At 41.9% G+C, this 19,405-nt stretch overlaps 1 protein-coding gene across 3 annotated transcripts in view; it reads right to left on the bottom strand.

Annotated features, from left to right (window-relative positions):
* Positions 1-6,529: 6,529 nt before the first annotated feature.
* LOC307207623 (connector enhancer of kinase suppressor of ras 2-like) overlaps positions 6,530-19,405 on the bottom strand; it is a 331,548-nt gene continuing 318,672 nt past the window's right edge. For all 3 annotated transcript variants that reach the window (XM_079961622.1, XM_079961621.1, XM_079961620.1), the window contains exon 24: positions 6,530-16,834. In XM_079961622.1, coding sequence (XP_079817748.1) covers positions 16,619-16,834 — 216 coding nt within the window. In that variant the 3' untranslated portion in view covers positions 6,530-16,618. The remainder of the gene's footprint in view (positions 16,835-19,405) is intronic.

Genomic DNA, 19,405 nt, shown 5'->3' with positions numbered 1-19,405 from the left:
ACCTGCTTTGAAACCCTTTCGGTATGTGGCCCTGATTCCATGACATATTGATAACTATAGCTGCACTGAATGTTCATGTGTAGATATTTTCACGGCAAAAGTGTGGCTTGGTTACTGCTAGTCCATGGCTGATGGTTTTCCTGTTCCAATGCTTTGGCATAACTTTTGTGAGTGTGTGTAATTTTCCACAGTAATATGGTTCCAGAAGACTGAAGATTGAGTCATGAACATGATGCTGCCATGAGGGCAGGAAGCTCCAGGTTAATTTTGAATCGGCTTTGTGACATTGCCTATTCTGAGTGGCTATATGGTAATGTCACAAAGCCAACGTAAAGTATAGACAATCCTCCCAACTGTTTCAACCACTTTGCATTGGCCATATCTGCAACAGAAGAGACATTGAAAGATGGCACAAAGCCTAAATTATTAGGTTTATACAGTATAGGTCTGGGTTGGGGAAACTTTCCGAGGGTCACCTTCCCTTTTGGGAGTGGGGGCATATGCCAATGGTGGGCAGGGTCAGAGACGAGTGTATGGAGTAATACATGTTATTTTTACCCTTTTTAAATACAGCAGGATGCTTTCCACCCCCATCGCTCTCTATCCACCATCCAGACACACTTGAGGTACCATCAGAATTCAAGAACATGCCACTGCCCAACAAAAGCACTCAAGGAAAGTGCAAAGCTAAGTCTGTGAGGGATATGGCTGGGAAAAGGATGTGGCATGGGGAGAATCTTGGGGGGGGGGCTGGGGAAGAGGGTTGGAGGGTTGCATTTGCCCCCCTGGTCTGATAACATTTATGGAGTATTTTCTAAGCATACATAATTATCTGCTCATTAATTTTTAATTTTTCTGGTGAAATAGACTCTACTCCACTAAATTTTATGCCAGAATAATCTGCTAGACTACACCCATTTACAGTATCTGGGAGTAAACCCCATTGGATTAAATGGGAATTACCTCTGAGTAGAAATGTATAGGCTAACAATATTAGCCTATACATATAACCTCTTTAAGGTGCCACAAGAATGAATGAATTACTTTATTACGGTCACAGACCAGCATAAGCAAAACATCTAAATAGATAGCATAACAGTATCTCTAAGCGGATAATTATTAAATAAATGGGAGCAAGAACCAAACATAGATTAAAACATATACATAGAAAACTTGATTAAGCATAGGTAATGGATGAGTAAAACTGATAAGAAAAATTAAAAGAGATCAGTTAAAAACAGCTGTATGGGGTGGGGCTTCAGAAGTGCGGATCTAACAATATGGGCTTTCAGTTTAGGACTGATTTGTAACATGGACCATTCTTCGACAAATATCTACCATGGCAGCGCAAAATCTGGAGACTAAATATGTGACTTCTGGGCTTTTGTCCTGTAGTAATAGGGAGATGTAGTGTTGTTCTGAATGCCTAGGGAACTTATATAGGATGGGCTGGATAAACCAAGCTCGAATGTCTATGTAATACAGTCATACCTTGGGTTACGAATGCTGCGGGCTGCGCGTTTTCAGGTTGTGGACCGTGCCAAACCTGGAAGTACCGGAATGGGTTACTTCTGGGTTTCGGTGCTCGCGCATGCGCAGAAGCGCCAAATCGCATCACGCGGCGCTTCAGGCTGCGAATGCTGCGGGTTGCGAACATGCCTCCCGCACGGATTATGTTCGCAACCAGACGTATGACTACTGGCAATGAAGAAGGGCATGCTCCATTGTTTCCTGCTGCCCAGAGCCACATGGGCATTTTCTCTCCTCATATGGTATCTTCCTATAACGGCCTTCGTGAACTGCTGAAGGGAGGGCCTGACAACAGGCCAAAGTGAAACCCCTTCATGGTTTTGGTATTTCAAGGTTAGCTATGTATGGCATTTGGGAAGTCGATTATCTTCTAGTTTTGTTAATTAAAATTTGGGGGGACCTGGCTAGGTCTACCTGTCATTCTATGTCTACCACACACTGTTTAATGTTTTTTGCTTGTCATGCCCCATGTTAAGTAAAATCCTAGAGTTGTTATTATATTATCCACTGCTCGTTTCCATAACAATTGGAAATTGTCTTTAATAGTCAGGGAAGCAAGGCCACTCGGAAGGGAGGCTAGTCTCAGCCAGTGATTAAGAGTGGCGAGCCACACTCTGGCCTCAATTCTTAAGAATCCAGTTTTGAGGCGTATTGTAGCATTGGAGATATATTTAGGTACTTGTAGGACAGATCTTAAGAATTTGGATTGCACCAATTCTAATGGAGTGCAGTTGGCAAAGGGGCCTAATTGGGCACCATATAACAGTTGTGCAATCGATTTGGCCTCAAACAATTTGAGGGCTGCTGGTACATAGTGTCCACCTTTGGACCTAAGGTACCTAAGAATGGTGTTAGCGCTTCTCTGAGCATTCCCTGCAATGTAGATGCCATGGATTTTTCTACTTCCCGATGAGTGAAGGGCTATACCCAGGTATTTAAAGCAGGTGACCTGCTTGATCTTATGACCATCAATGTACCATACACGTAATTTAGGCCTTTTGGCAAAGACCATGATTTTGGTTTTCTGATAATTGAGGTTCAATTGGCTCTCTTTGCAACATGCAGTGAGTGTTTTCATGGCTCTTTTGGTGTTCTATTGGTCTATTGGTGTTCTAGAGAGGATTGCAGCAGCATCTGCATATGGCAGCACTGAAATATGATTTCCTGCAAGTTTTGGAGGATGGAAATTAATATTGCGGAGATAAGGGATCATATCATTTGTATAATAATTGAACAAAGATGGGGCCAGTATGCATCGTTGTTTGACTCATTTCTCGGTTTCTATTGCATTAGATAAGTGGCCCTGGGAGGTACAACCCACCTTTAATGAAGTCCACCTTTAATGAAGTCCCTAATATTAGGTATAGTGTCTATCTATTGTGGAGGTCTCCAGTTTTTCCCATAACTTTGTTCTGGAAATAGAGTCAAAGGCTGCTCTGAAGTTAATGAAGGCCACATAAAGAGAAGCAATATTACTAAATGAGTACTTCTCTATTAGATGGTGAAGAACTAAACATTGGTCGATGGTCGAACGGCCTTCTCGAAATCCCACTTGCTCATCTGCAAGGATGTTTTCTTGTTGTAGCCAGTCTTGCATACAGTTTGCTTATTATGTTAAGAAGACTGAGTAGTCTGTAGTTGACAGGATCATCTTTTTGCCTTTTTAATATGTTGGGACAATGATTGAAAGCCCCCAGTTTTCAGGAATATATCCATAGGTGTCTAAGCTGGTGAAAAGTGAGGCTAAAATCGGGGTCCAAAAGACCAAATTATTTGTAATAGCCTCTGCGGGTATTAAATCTGCACTTGGGGCTTTCCCGTTTCAGTTGGGCTACCAGACTCTCAATCTCTGACGTTGTTACAGGGGCCCATTTTGGGAGGTCCAGAATACTTTCAGGGATTTGGCCTCTCCCCACTGCTCTGTCTTTGTAAAGTTCTCTAAAATGTGACTCCCAAGTCCTTGGCATTATATAGGGTTCTTCCATTAGTGGTTTGTTTGGTTGGGAGAACATTATAGCATTCGAGAAGATGGCAAGGTGCCATAAGGCTTCTTGTTGTTTGTTTTGCAAACTCTGTAGTTGGAACTATAATTCACTATAGTTTTAAATATGCATCCAGGTATTAAAACAAAAATTAAAAGGCATTGCTGAGACAAATTAAAATGATAAACCTTCCACAAGATTCATGTAGCAGTTCATTATGTGTTTTCTTGCCTGGCTGAAGCATACACCAGTTTCCCCTTTTTAAGGATACAAAATATTAAGAAAAGAAAGAGCCCTCAAACATCAGAGAATTCAGTTTATTGAAGTCCAAATTTACAACTGAAGTTTTACAACTTTTTCCCAAAACAAAAGCTACTTTTGAATTTAGGAAGAATAAATGTCCTTTTTCAATAATGTACAGTCTATATAGGTTTTTTTTTAATAAGTTAATATCTTTGAAAAAAGAGCAATATGTTCCTTTTATAATGTTGCAGTGCAACTTACAACTTACAAGTCTGTGCAATGTACCATGAGGTATATGCCCAGTGAGCAACACACAGTGAAATTTTTCCATTCATAAAGTTTCATTGTAGACACGCAAAAAGTTAACAAGTTAATCTGTGGTAGAAAAAAAAATGCAGCCAAGTACATTAATTCTAAAAAAGGAAAACAAAGGAAAACAAACATTCATAGCCTATATAAACCAGTGGATCACTTTCCAACATAAGACAAGTATAAAATTAAAAAGACTTTGGTGAAACTGAAAAACACACATACAGACACATAAAGAAACCTGTATTATCCAGGGGTTGAAATTTAGTTTTACCTATCTGAGGCTGCAATCCTGTACCCACTTACCTGGGAATAAGCCCCAATGAAATCAATGGGACTTACATTTGAGGAGAAATGTATAGGATTGCGCTGTAAGTACATTTTCCATGTGCATCCATGAAAATGAAGGCTCTTGACTGCTAAGGGATGAAAGTAGAGGCAGCCCATGAGAGAGACCTCCCTCATCACAAGTAAAGATGAAGGATATGTTCTGAAGTTTTCAAACAACAAGGCAAAACATATGAATGGGATCTTCCCTGGTTAATGATTTAACATCACATTTTGGTTTTCTTTCATGGCTAAATTAGGAAAATTACAATAGGTTGGAGTTAAAAATAATAGCTACAATATAGATGTACAGTTGCTTAAAGCTTTCACTTTTCAAGCTCCTATGCAGGAGGGTTCCCGCAATATAACATTTTTCTTTCTCTATCACAGAAAATATTTCTAGATGACAGACTCTTAGAAATAATCAAGCACAACATAAAGTATGATAAATAACAGTTCTGCCTCTAATATATATATATATATATTTCCTTATATATACATATTATTGTGTAAACAAAAATGCTCCTAAGACTGGTTTTCCATGATTTTTTTTTAAAGAATACAAGGCGCTAGAGATTTTTTGTTGTTTGAAAACAGTCCAAGTGAAAGTTTGGTATATAACCTCCTATTGCTACAGAAATAGTTAAGAATGTTCATATTTACAAAAGAAAGACCATGGAGAGACCCCATAGCATAGTCAGTCACAGATGCTGACTTTTAACTTAGCAGATTTTTCAAAATACACTTATTTGACCTCTTTTTGGCAGGAGAGTGGTTTTACAGAGAGTTGAAGGTGGTTTGAAAAGCTTGGTGTTTATACTAAACAGCATCATTCCAAAGCCCCTGGAAAACATGGTTTGGAGGATTGTGAGCAAGTGTAGTATGTGTGTGCTCCTTCCTATTTGTTTTTCCTGTCTCTTGCCGGTCATGATTTCTTATCTCCTGTTTGAACCAAACCACAGGCAGGCATAGGCAAACTCTGGCCCTCCAGCTGTTTGGGACTACAACTCCCATCATCCCTAACCACTGGTCCTGTTAGCTAGGGATGATGGGAATTGTAGTCCCAAATATCTGGCAGGCCAGAGTTTGCCTATGCCTAGTTTACAGCAATATCCAAAGTAGCAAGGTGAGGTTTTAACAATCTGATTCCTCCCATTACCTCTGACTATTGACCATGTTTATGGGAGTTGGGAGTCCAACAAATTCTCCACTCCTGCTGCTGTTAAACTACCATTTACCAATCTGGGTATCACAGCAGCAAACTGTAGCTTGATTCACAGAGAAAGCAAGAAAGTAGTTCTGAAGAGGAGTCCTGTAAGGAAAGTTTAGAGCAGACGTAGCCAACATTGTACCCTCACCTCCCAAAAGTAATCGAACTACAACTTCCAGCAGTCCCAGCCAGCACGTCCAATGATCAGGGAAGGTGGCAACTGTAGCCCAACAGCATCTAGAGGGCACATGCTGGCCACCCTAGTTTAAAGGATTGTCAGAATCTGGCTATTGATTGTGTAGTCTTGATCCACATTGGTGTTTGCAATCCTTTAAGTGGTTTATCAATTGCATTCTACAGTGGTACCTTGGTTTACAACTATTATCCTTTCCGGAGGTCCGGTTGTAAACCAAAACAGGTTGTAACCCAAGGCGTGCTTTTACCGATGGGGCCTCCCCCCAAAAATGGGTTGTAATCCCAAAAATAAAAATAAAAATTGGGTTGTAATCCAAAAAAAAATGGGTTGTAATAAAAAAAGGGTATACGTACTTCCAGGTTTGACATGGTTGTAATCCAAAGCGGTTGCAAACCAAGGTACCACTGTATATAGCAACCTGGCAAGAGTAATTATCTCATCCATGCTTGCAAAGCCTTTTTTTTCAGCCAAGGGAAGATTGGGTCCTATTTGGCCCAAGATTCCTGTCTCTTGCCACCTTCAACTCTCTTCAAAACCCTCATGTCCGTCTCTAGTCTGAGATTTCTTTTAACAGTACAGCTTGAAAACCAGCCATGTAGTACTAGTGCTTTGCTACTTCAACCCCTGAATATACAAAATAATAATAAATTACTACAGCCTACTTCACAGTTTATATGCAGGTAAAGTGCAAGCCATAGTACAAGGGTGTCATACATTTTCTACATGTAAGCATTTTTCTTTTTTTTAAAAGGCTCTCTATTTGTACAAGTCTTGTTATCTACTTAATAAATTAGGCAAGAGTCACCTATGGCCCAGCAAATTAATGGTGTTGACAACGATATTTTTGTTGTAGTACAGTTTCAGTGTCACATATTATAAAGATTCTTCATACGAGTGCAGATGGGTCTCTCCTGCCCCAGTTTCCCAGCTCCTTTCAAGTCACATCTGCAGGACAAATTTAAATCAGTTTCAAACCAGTTCAAGTGGTATGGCTCCCTTCCAAAGAGCACAAACCATTATAGTTCTGCAGGCGCATCCGCAACGGTTAAAGAAAGGACACTCCTTACAAAAGTGTAGTTTACAGGATTCTTTGGAGAAAGCCAGGGCATTCAAACTGATTTGAAATCAGCTGCAGAGTGATTTATAACTGAGACCCTAACTGAAATGCTTCAGGTTTCTTTGCTTCAGTATATGTAATAATCCACTATTTTGAGGGGCAGAGTTCCTTGGTTGCTTCCAACAAAGCACTCTACCTAATCTTTTCAATATAAATCTTTACCATCAACTAGTACGCCACATACTACATAGGTAGTGGCATTATTGCACACAACATAGTGCTTTAGTTACTTAACTTCATGCAAAGTGAGTGCATTTTTCAGTTTAAAAAAATAGTTATTTTTTATTTCACGTTTGCCTGAACTAAAGTGATATCTATCAGGAAGTCCTCCAGTGCAAGACCTTTTGATATAAGCTATGCAGTAGAGCACAGCAGGGCCTAGCAGTGTGTGTCTGATGAATATTAAATAGCATGCTGTTGCATCCAGACTAAGGCTGCATTCCAAACCTCCCCCACCAGTGGGGCTGTATGGAGTGGCAGGCCCACCACTGCACGGCAGACGTGGCAGAAGAGCAATCAGGCCCCATCCTGTCACATGAAGGCAATGAAATTGGTTTGGGAGCCAACTGGCTGAGCCCCACCCTTGGAACTCCCATTCAGTGGCTTCCTGCTGGCTGCTGACCGGGGAGATCCTGCCAGTGATTCCCCCTCCTGCCTGCATGTTTGGCAGCTTGCAGGAGGCCAGATTAATCAGGAGAGCTGGACAGAGGGACATCTCTGCTCAGTCCAACCACCTCTGCCCAGCTTGGCATAATGGGGAGGGGACTAGATTGTTCTGCCCATTAGCTGCACTTAGTTTCCATCAAAATCAATGGGACGTAAGTCATGAGAAATTTGTCCCTTTCAATGGGAACTAAGTACAGCATGTGTAAATAAGGCTGCAATCCTTTAAACACATACCTAGAAATATGCCTCATTGAGCTCAGTGGGGCTTAATTCTGGGAAGTCATAGACAGAACTGTGTAGCTAGTGCACTAAATGTAATTGGATAGAACTCATGGTGTCTTTAAGAAGTAAACTTATGATCTTTTACATCCTTTCAAAAGTGTGATCAACTTATTTCTACAAAATAACATTTCTTTAAAAACAACAACACCCCAGGGTTTATTTTCTTTCTTTTAAATGCCATTCATTTTATTTCAGGGAAATTAAATTTAGATTTAAGTGTGTATACAATATATCCTATGGAAATGAACCCCCCACCTTGAAACTAAACTATTTTATTTTATTTTCATATTTGTTAAATGAAGGCTGTTAAAAGGAAGAGAAATTGCTAAGGTAGGCAGGATGTCTAAAAATGTACTAAATCAAAGAAATCAGATACATCCAAATCTGGCAATTAGACCTATAAAAGAATAGATTTAATGACCATGATTTGTTAGGAGGACTGACAATGAAATTGTCAAATGGTTCCTGTAGAATTTTGAAAGATTCAGAAGAAGGCTTTGGGAGACCACACTGTAAGGGGTAAAGTCATCCAACCTTCATACTTGGGATTCACCAAAACTGACTACCTTCAGTTTTGCAAATACCGGTACTACCTTCTGCAGTTTTAAGCTTCCGTACATTGCTCTGAAAGCTGGGCATTTTCCCTAGAACAAAAGCCAGTAAACCCAGGAAGTCAGCATTTTTGGGAAATATATTTGTTAAGGAACTGGATTCTAAAGCCAGTTTCATAAAAACATCAAACCATGTTTTTTTGTAGGCTGACAGCAAGTGTTGTACTTTTGTTTACCCTGCCCCCCCTTCTCTACTACATGGTGTTTCTCTTGTAGGTTATTAAACCACTTCCTGATCTATCTGAACTGGAAAACTGTGGTTTAACCCGAGCCTTCCAACCAGGAGGGGTTGGGAAGCTTTGACTTTCACTTTCAATTAACAGCAGTTTATAGTTATATTTGAACTCTTACTCTTACTGAAAGAAGTCAGCTTGAAGTTGACTTGTTTTAGTAAATAATAGTTCAGACTAACCACAGTTTATCTCAGAGCTCAGACGTAACAGTAAACTACTGTAAACAGTAAGCTTGCGTCCATGTTGAAGAGGAGAGGGGGGAAGTGACAAGCCCATATATTTGGTTCAATATGTGTTACTGATAACTTGATGTGAGCGAGTATTGATAAGGCTGCTTTCTAGTAGTGTGCTTCTGGTGCCCAACAAGATGTATTGATACATGTGCGTGTATTGATACATGCCAATGTATGCAGCACAGGATAACATGCATAGAAGAAAAAGCATGGGTGACAGATGGATGTCTAGGTTCAGCATAATTTAGGTTTATTAGGGGTACAGGGCCACCTTCAGCCTAATCTGTTCAACAAATCCAGTGTGCAATAGCTACTGCTGAAGGGGATGGATGATGTTTTACTGCAGGCTATCATAGCTGCCAGCTCCAGCACCGCAGAGCTTGCAACTAGAACACTCACTTTTCCCCTGGGCAACTGCAAGTGGGATTAATATTTGTTGCCTTATTACTTCCTGCCATATGTGAGGTAAATATAAAATGCAGCCTCCTTTGGGTCCTAGCTTCCTCATGCCATTCTAGCTCTAATTAAGATTACTCTGGCTCTCACCATCAGGTAGGTCATTGCTGGTTATCCTGTAAATTTGGGAAAGGAAGTGCATCCATGGATGGTATAGTACCAGTTTGAAGGGCCCCTGAGCAAAATGCTCTCACTGAGCCCTGGTGGGTTGTTGGCAGCATTGTAGGAGCAGGGCTCTGAGCAGTACTGAGTGGCTGCTATTTAAATTTCTCACAATGCCCCAGAGTTATACTTAGTTGTGGGGCACAGTAGTGAAATTAAAATAGCACCAGCCTGGAGGTGGGTGGCTTTTGGGCAAGCATCTGTGGTGTGCCCTACTAGGTGGCCCAGCAGTTGCCCGAGGATTTTGGGTTCTGATGGCAGCCTTGAAGATATGCATGCAACTAATGATGGGGAGGGGGAATGAATACAAGAGATTTAAAGGCAAATGTATGAGATTTGACATTGCACTTACTAGCTCTGGAACAGCTTTAGCTGGTGAAAACAACCAGTGGTCTTTGTAAAGCCCTACATATTCAAAGGGAGGAATGCTATGGTTCAGTGGTATGGCATCTGCTTTGCATGCAGAAGGTCCCAGCTTCAATTTCTGGCATTGGGAAAGATGAGACCATGGAGAGCTGCTGCCAGTCAGTGTGTACAATATTGAGCTGGATGGACCCATGGGCCTGACTCAAATATAAGGCAGCTTCCTACTGTGGTCCCTTTGTTATCTGGGACTTGCACAATTCCCAATCTTAAACACACAGACACACACACACACACACAGATACCTGCAGCACAAGGAGGCAAATGCAAATATTGCCACAAAAGCAACAAAACAAGCTCTCTAATGATGAGTTCACTGAGCTCAGACCCCCTGGAGAAAATAAAGAGATGTCTGCTGTCGACCTACAAAAAGCCTTGCTCCACTTCATGGAGCCCCAGGAAAGCAGAGCCACTGCCAAGAAAGTGAGGTATATTCTTTGGTTAAAAATAGTACTGGCAGCAAGCCTGGATAAAGACAATTAGGGATGGATTTAGACATTTGTGTGCTGATAAGCTCATTTGGGGTAACATTTCTTCCTTCCCCAATGGCAAGGGGGTGTCTCTGACTGGGCATGCCGAAGACAATTCCCAGAGAGTGCCACTGTGTGTTCAATGTTTCAGACAATCTATCTGTGTTTTTTTCAAGGTATTTTTTATGGGAATAGGATGCTGAAACCCTAGAGCAGAAGTGGTGAATCTCAGGCTCAGGGGTGACACCATGAGTGTTTTGGCCTGGCTGCAATGTCCTAGAACTCTGATAATGCCTCTACCTTGCCTGGATAGAACATATGAAGAAATGTGTGTAGAAATTAGTATACAAAGGTAAAATGCATATATGTTTCTTTCCCTACTTTTTCATCTGGCTCCACCCATCACTGACATGTGGCCCCTGGAAAGGTGCCCAGAAGGAATGTGGCCCTTGGGCAGAGCAAGATTTCTCACCTCTGCCCTAGAGAGCGACAAGCTTGGACTACTGCTTCAATGCCACAAATGGGCAAAGCAGGAAAACTGGGATTCCAGCTATCACTGGTTGAGTTGGAATCCTGCTAGTCAGGGGCAGAGCAGTTGTAAGGTGTTGGTGAGGAAAGAGACAGCAAGGTTTAGGAAAGGTGCTGCAGCTTAAGGGCACATTCACACCACATATTTAAAGCCCCATTATACCACTTTAAATCACCAGGGCTTCTTTCTGGGAGCTGTAGTTTGTTAAGGGTGCTGGGAGTCATTGGCCCTCACAGAGCTACAATTCTCAGTGTGGTTTAACAACCAAGCCCGCTTCCTAGGGAACTCTGAAAAGGGACATTAACAATGGACAAGCTGCCTTTGAAGGAAACCTTCTATGATTGATCTTCTTATTGAGGAATTCCCCATAGGCCACCTAGAAACCCAAGATGGGAAGCAACTGTGTACTGTACAGCAGGGGTAGGTAGACCTCAGTTTTACAGGACCTTCTTAGTGCTTTTAATAGAACTTTAAGGTGCACCAGCTGGAGCCACATGCTTAGGTTGGGGTCAGTGATCTACTGCAGTGCATGAACCACACATTTCGATAGCCTGCACACACTTACACAAGTTACATCTGAGTTACTACAGAGCAGATATTCTAACTAATATGCAGATTGTGCATATGTGCGTGCAAGCCTTTTTCTGTTGCCATTGTTGAATAATTGGTAAATCCTTGCAGATCTACTACAAATCTCCCAGAGATTTACCAGTAGATGCCAATCTATTTTCTGTCCGTGAAAAACAGAATTTCACTTTTAGGATGCAATATGCAGCTTATAGCTAGCAGTGGCAGGGCTTGGTGGAGTGGCAGAGCTACTGCTGCAGCCATAGTTTCACTATTTGCACCAGCCAAAGTAGAAAGGGAGGAGAGGAAAACTGACCCTTTGTTACACTAGCTTCCAGGCTAGCACAGCAAAGAGGCCTCAATCAGAGCTGTTGCCATCATGTGACAGCCGTGGGAATGGTTCAGGATCTAGTGAACATTGCGCTAGTCCAGAAGTGCCCTATTTCCAATGGCTACCACAAGCAGTAACGCCTGCTCTATCAGTATTTGGGCAGGCACATTGGGATGTTCCTTGAGGCTCACACATTGATGGATGCCAGCAGAACCAAGCAGAGTTGGGCGAAGGGGTATCTCCACCTCATCAAAAAACAAAAAAACAAAACCCCAACATATTGACTTGGGATTTCTGTTATCTCATGACCTCACTTGATTGGGCAGCCTTTTAGCTGAGTTCAGTTATGATTCTATAACCACCTTTTCCTTCCTTCCTATTAAACCAGTTTAGTTCTCAAAGTGGCTTTTCACATCTGATGACATTACTTTCTTCCAACTTGTCCCTGATTTCAGGGGCCGGGGCCTAGTAAATCACTGTTCCTATTCTTGACATTCAGGGAAGCATGATTAAATTTCTGATTGCTAAACTTGGCAATAGGTGTTTGTGGGATAGATCAAGCAATTAAGATTGGTACCATGGCAGGCAACAATGTTAGCCACCAACCCACTTGAAACCTGATGAAAATCTGCTCCCCCACCTGCTGTTTGCATTAGAATGAAAGATCCCCTTAATGCCAACCTTCCTTCTTGTGCAAATAGCAACACTGGGGTGTGTGTGTCAGGATTATGGCAGGGAGTGAAAAGGATAAAATTCCCCTTCTAGTGGCAGCTATTTACACTTTAAAAAAATCCATATCTGCTAAATGCCAAAATGCTAGCAGGTTTGGCCCCAGCAAGCTTGGAGTAATAAGCAGGTGAATTTTCTTTCTAGTGCATAGGCAGGTAAGTGCTCACACTTGAGCACTAAAAGGCCCCATACAGGGCACAGCTTTCAGGTTCACAAGCTACATCTGGTTAAATCAATTTTGAATTGGCAATAGCATATTGTAGGACAAGGAGTAGCTTCCTGGCAATAAAACTGCAAGCCCATTTGTAAAGCTAAGCAGGGTCTGTTACGGTTTCAAATTTGATGGGGGACCGTGTGTTGAGATTCCTGCATTGTAGGAGGTTGGACTTAGATTACCCGTGGGATCCCTTCCAACTCTATGGTTCCTCCAAGTATACCCTTTTTAAAGCATATTTTTAAAACACCCCCCTTCATTCACATTAATGGAGCACGCTACAGAGTAAATGAAGACAGAATATAGCAAAAAGAAAGCAAAGAAAAAGAGAGTGGAGACCTTAGCCATGTGCCATTGTACCAGGGGGTGGTCTATGCATATGTATATCTCACAGAAGATGGTGTCATTCTGAGGAAGGAGACTGGACTATGCTACTTCAGGCTACACATGGAGGATCAACCACCATATTTAACCCCCTTCAGCCAAAACCTTCCTGCAAATACAAACTGCATAGCAAGTAGAGTTTGCTATGGTCTGCTAGTCATCTCATTCTGCTTCATTTGTAGCATCAGGCACTGGCATCCTCAGGCAGCTGCTAGAGATTCAGCAGTGCCCACTGCCAACATTAGGCCTGGGCTCCCTTTTCCTGGTGCTCTAACAAGACAGCCCACTAAATGGCTTTGAGTTACTGTTTAAATTTCCTGCTGTGTTTTCAAACACTCTCTGATAATGTGCTGCAATGGGGAATTGTGAGAAACTCTAAGGGTGGCTTCTACACTATTGGATTCCTCCAAGACACCACAACTCATTTGACCACCATCACCGTTACTGCTCATCACCAGGTAAGCCTGCCAACATATATGCTGAGGCACACACACAGGCAGGCCCCACCAAGAAGCACAATGCTGAGGCCATCCTCAGACATGATACTGATTCTTCTGTCAACCCATCCTGATCAAACTTTATTCACATAACCTCCTACCTCTTCTGGCACTATGCTCTCCAAGGGAGTCTATTTCACACATTCAGCTGCATGTGCCAAGAAATCTACTGCTTCTATGTGCATGTGTGAACTGGCAGTGCTAAGTAAATGTGTTTAGTATTAAAGGGTTAGGTTTCCAAAGAAGGGTTTTGAAAGAATATCAATATGTCTTGTGTATCTGTTTAAAAGCAGCCATTCCTTACTGGAAAGAATGTTGCATTAAGGATAGCCATTCAAACTGTTGCCTCCAGATATTGCTGGACGCTGGATCCCCATCAGTCCCAGCCAGTATGGCCAGTGGTCAGGGATGATGGGATCTGTAGTTCAATGACACCTGAAAAACACCTATTTTTCACGGATAATTCATCATAAATTACATGTATTATTGTCAACAGTGAACTTCATTTTTAAAAATAGGAATCCCATTCTTTTCCTTAGGCTTAAGTCATCCAATGCTATGCTGCCGATCAAATGCTCTGTGCAGAATTCAGTAAACTGGCCTTGGTGCATAATAGGGATCGTGCCTGCATTCCATACCACTACCCTTGGTCTCCACACATTTGGTGCAATAAAGAATGGAGAACTCACAGCTCTCAATATATTGTTGGGCTCCAACTCCCATCAACCTGAGCCAGCATGACCAATGGCCAGGGATGATGGGAGTTGCAGCCTGACAACATTTAGAGGGCAACGGTTCTTCACCCCAGGTCTATATGGGATATATGCATGTAGAGTATTAAGTGAATATGCCCAGCAGAGGTACTCTTTAGAATGTAATGTTTATGGGGAGGGGTTACACATTATTGGTCATATCTGTGCACATACACACCATCTGGACATTAGGATGGCGAGATGCATTGCTATTGCCACCCCATGCTTTGAATTTACCCGCTCTGCCAAAGGCAACAGGTAAACAACATGGGTATGGCATCCCACCAAGCCTTGTTATTACACATTCCCCAACTCTTTTCTGCAGGCTGTACGGGGTTTCCATTGAAAGCTCCTTTCTGAATGAATGGAGACTGTACAACAGTGTGGAGAGTGTGGTGAAGTGCTTTTAACAGTCGTCACGTAAACAAGTATACTGCAATGGTTTCTAAACTTTTGAACTAAAGCAAATGGTATTTTTTCCTGGCTGTGAGGCTCACCTTTACTTATGGTTCTATACTGTCTTGCAGCGCTTACTACCAGATCTGTCTGAGACAAGGGCATGGTGGCCCATCTGAGAAAGCAAATCTGGGGATGCCAATTAAGGGCGCAAAGCCTGCAATCCTATATGCACGTACCTGGGAATAAAGTCCATTTACATCAATGGATCTTACTTCTGAGTAGATAGATATAGGCTTGTGCTGTTACTGGTCAGTTATTTAGTTTATTATTATATCTGTATCACCATTTAGATATTCTGCGTCAGGTACCAAATGTCTTGGACCATCTCTGCTCACTGCTAGCAGTTTATGCCAGTACCGGAAAAAGGCTTCTGTAGGCCTTTGGGAGAATGCTAACAAGGTTTATCTAGGAGGCCCCGATTTCTCCCTCTCTCTCTATAGTGAATCACTATAAGTCCTGAGTACTTCCAGTGGTCTCTTTGTTTCTTTTATTCCAGTAAACATTACTTAAGTCATAAATACGAATGATTCGCTTAATTCCATCAGACACTGTACATATAGAAAACAACGGTTTTCAGTTCAGACATTCCCCCCCACCCTCGTCCTTTGTTTTGAGGCAGCAATAGACAGTATCGGAATCTTGTGGTTCACAGGTCTGTGGCACTAAATTCACAGTGGATAAACACCGACAACTGAAATAGCTACCATCTTCTCAGATTGAGGGCACGCATCTTGTGGACTACCCCATGATGGTGCAAAAGCGACCGGAAGCTGCTTTAGGTAGCAGCAGAACTGAACGGGCCACTTTGTGTGGCCCCTTTCCGTACCATGTGCATGAGCACGCCCTCACCTCATACACATGTGCGTTGCCTATGCCGGTTCTTCCTCTGAAAAACAGGCACGTTATTATAAAAATAGCACAGCGTTTCAACGGCATGTACAGTTTACGCCTCAAGAGGCAAAAGGGAACGTAACATTTTCCTGGATATAGACGCTATACATTTTAAGGCACACCAAAAGGGTTTAAGCTTACCATTTCCATGCTACTTGAAACCTTTGCTACCCTCACAAAAGACAGTAGCAACGATTGACTGGAAATGCTGAACATTTAAATGTTCATTCCCTAGGAGTGGCCAATGCTTTTCTTAATTTTTGTTTTTGTTTTTTTTGTATGCTCTTAGGGTTTAAAATTTCAATTTGGAAAAAAGACAGAGAAATAAATAAATAAAAGAAAAGAAATACATGAGGATGGGCATTTCAGAGTATTTTTTAAAAATAATATTTCATGTTACATTTTATATATATAGATATGGCTACATGCAGTACATCTACATATATAAAATGGTAAGAGAGCTCCTTTAACCCATACTCAACTTTAGTACAGTACTCATTAATATAACTGGGGTTTCAATTATGCCAGTGAATACTTCACTTCTTTCTAATGCAGAACCCAATCAGCAAACAAACAAACAAACAGAAACAAAACAAAACAAAAATCCAATAAAATAAAGTAAAATAAAATAAAAATAAGACTGTCTTAACATGCAATGCAATAGGCATCCTGTGGCACGAGTTTTCTTATCCAATCTATTTACAATACAGCTGAGTACATTATTTACACAGGTTACAGTGTTTTGTCACAATGGATTTTTCATGGTCCCCCCACTAGCTCACTCCGCCCCCAAGTGTTCCCAGTGCTACATCCTGTCAGACGTGCGTTTCAATGAAGGAATGAGTGTGTGTCAGCAGAGGGGCTGAAGCTGCAAGTTCAGAGGCTCCGTTTTGGGTTTTCAGAGCAGCGCCGTACTCACAAATGTCCAGGAAAAATTCATAGTTCTTCATTTTCCATTCTTTGAATTTCTTGGATGTCAAGTTGGGCTCATGGAGCAGGTTATTGATCACTGCAAGATCTCCTTCCTTTGCCTGCCAGAGGTTGGAAAGACAACATTCTGTTTAAGTGTGGAGTTATACGCTTGTCACAGTTTCAGCTAGGGTCGGGTGAATTTGTCGATTTCGGCTTCTCTTAATTTCTAATTTTCCAATCTTACATTCAGTTTTCCACATTTCTTCACCAGAATGAATATTTCACTCCTCACCTTGCCCCCCCAGGTCCTCTTGGAAATTCATCAGCATTTTAGTTTTAGTTGCATAAATTTCTTATGCAATTTTGCTAAATATGCACATTTTTACAAAACGGTTTTCCCTAACAAGCCATCTTTTGTATCTTACTTTCAGTATTCTATGCTTTTATATGCACACTTTACCCTGGTATATGCATTTGTGTGCACATTTCTTAGCTTGAGAACTGCACTGCAAGATTCAGAGAAGTGTGAATTTTGAAGGATAGACACGTTTCAAGTACAGTATTGTTTTGGAAAGTGCAAATTATGTAGGGTTGCAAACTGAACCCCATTTCTTCCTAATCCCTATTTACACACGGTAGTGCTTGACATAGTTGAATGGACTTGGTTGCAGATGAGACTACTGTAATGTACTCTGGCTTAAAAAAGCATCTGGAAACATCAGCTGGTGAAAAATGCAAAGGACTGCTGGTAGTAGCCTGAATTGTGAACATATGTACCAATTTTATTGGCTGCCAATTTGTTTCTGGGCCCAGTTCAAAGTGACAATTACTTTTTGGGACTTCGATATCTGAAAAAGGCTCTTCTGATACGACCTTATTATCTTTACAGACCAATGTAAGTGGGTGACAGGAAAACACCACATATGTTAATTGTGGCTGCCATTAAAATGAAGGTGACATTTTCATATGTACTTTGTGCACAAACTGCAATCTCTACTGGCTGATGCAAATAAACATCTATCTCATCTCAGGTGCAACAGATAGGCACAGGGGAAAAGAGAAGGCGTGGGGAACCGTTAGCCCGCCACATGTTGCTAAACTACAACTTCCATCATCCCAGACCAGTGGATATGCTTGCTGAGGCCAATGCAAGTTGTTGTTCAGCAACATTTTAAAAACATTTTTAAGAGCCAAAGGTTCCCAGCACCTAACATAGAGCCTTCTCAGTGGTGGCACCTGTTTAGGAAACTCTGTGCCCCATCAACACAGGAGTTACCTAATACCAGGTTAGGCTATTGTCTACCCAGTACTGTCCATTTTGACTGAGTAGAGGCTCTCAACAGTCTCCAGGAGACAGTGGTCTTTCCTATCACCTGCAACTTCATTATTTAACTGGAAATGCTGAGAATTGAACCTGAGGTCTTTGTCATGCAATGCATGTGCTCCACCCATTTAGCCATGGTGCCCGCCCCCATGCTAGGGACCCCTGACCATTAGGTCCATTCGTGACCGACTCTGGGGTTGCGGCACTCATCTCGCCTTATTGACCGAGGGAGCCGGCGTACAGCTTCCGGGTTATGTGGCCAGCATGACTAAGCCGCTTCTGGCAAACCAGAGCAGTGCACAGAAACGCCGTTTACCTTCCCGCCGGAGTGGTACCTATTTATCTACTTGCACTTTGATGTGCATTCGAACTGCTAAGTTGGCAGGAGAGGGACCGAACAACGGGAGCTCACCCCATCGTGGGGATTTGAACTGCCGACCTTCTGATTGGCAAGTCCTAGGCTCTGTGGTTTAGCCCACAGCGCCACCCGCGTCCCAATGCCCCCATGCTTACTTCCTTCCATTTCACTTTCACTATGATTAGAGAAGGGCGAACCAACATGGTGCCCTCCAGGTGCTTATGCACCGAAACTCCCATTGGCATCTCTGGCCACTAGTCATGTTGGCTGGGGTTGATCGGAATTAGAATCCAACAACATCTGGAGAGAACAACACTGGCTGTCCCAGTGTCAGAGAATGCTCTCTGAGAATGTGATACCCTGATTCTTGGAATTTGTTTTTTATTTTTTAACTACCGATTCATTGGTTATCGCTGCTGGTTACAACTGTTTTGTTTATGGTGTTTTGGTGGCACATTATGTTTTCAGGATGGTTGTCATCTTCCTTGAGGGTCCCACTTGAAACAAAATGGCACAACAAAAACGTTTTACTTAAGAAATAAATAACACCCAGGTGAAAAGAAAGAATCCTTTTAAAAGGAAGGCTTTCTGTTAACAGGCATGAGGTATTACATGATTTATATAGTCATCCAGTTTTGTGGTTACTTCATTATGCTTTTGAGACTCTGAACAGCTAGGGAAGTTCGAAATGGTTTCAACAGTCATGCATATCTCTGTACACAGCAGAGAGCAGAGTCAATCTGATGCAGGGAGTTGAACTTCAGAGTCCCCACTCAAACCAACACTCAGCCAGTGGAGTTTTGTCTGTGATCTTGGTCCAATCCCTTCCCTCTCCACTCAACTCACCTGGCAGAATCATGGTGAAAATAGCATGGAGATGGGGTGGAACCTGACATATATTACTTTGAAGTCCTTGGATGAGGGACGGGATTCAAGAAATCAGCAATATGCAAAAGGGTCATCTGTCCAATAAATATTCTGAAATGTTTGTCTTGTTCATTCACAACA

The sequence above is a fragment of the Podarcis cretensis genome (genome assembly GCF_951804945.1).
Source record: "Podarcis cretensis genome assembly, chromosome: Z".
NCBI lineage: Eukaryota > Metazoa > Chordata > Lepidosauria > Squamata > Lacertidae > Podarcis > Podarcis cretensis.
The sequence above is the reverse complement of the archived record's forward strand: the minus strand, read 5'-3'. Positions and strand labels throughout refer to the sequence as shown.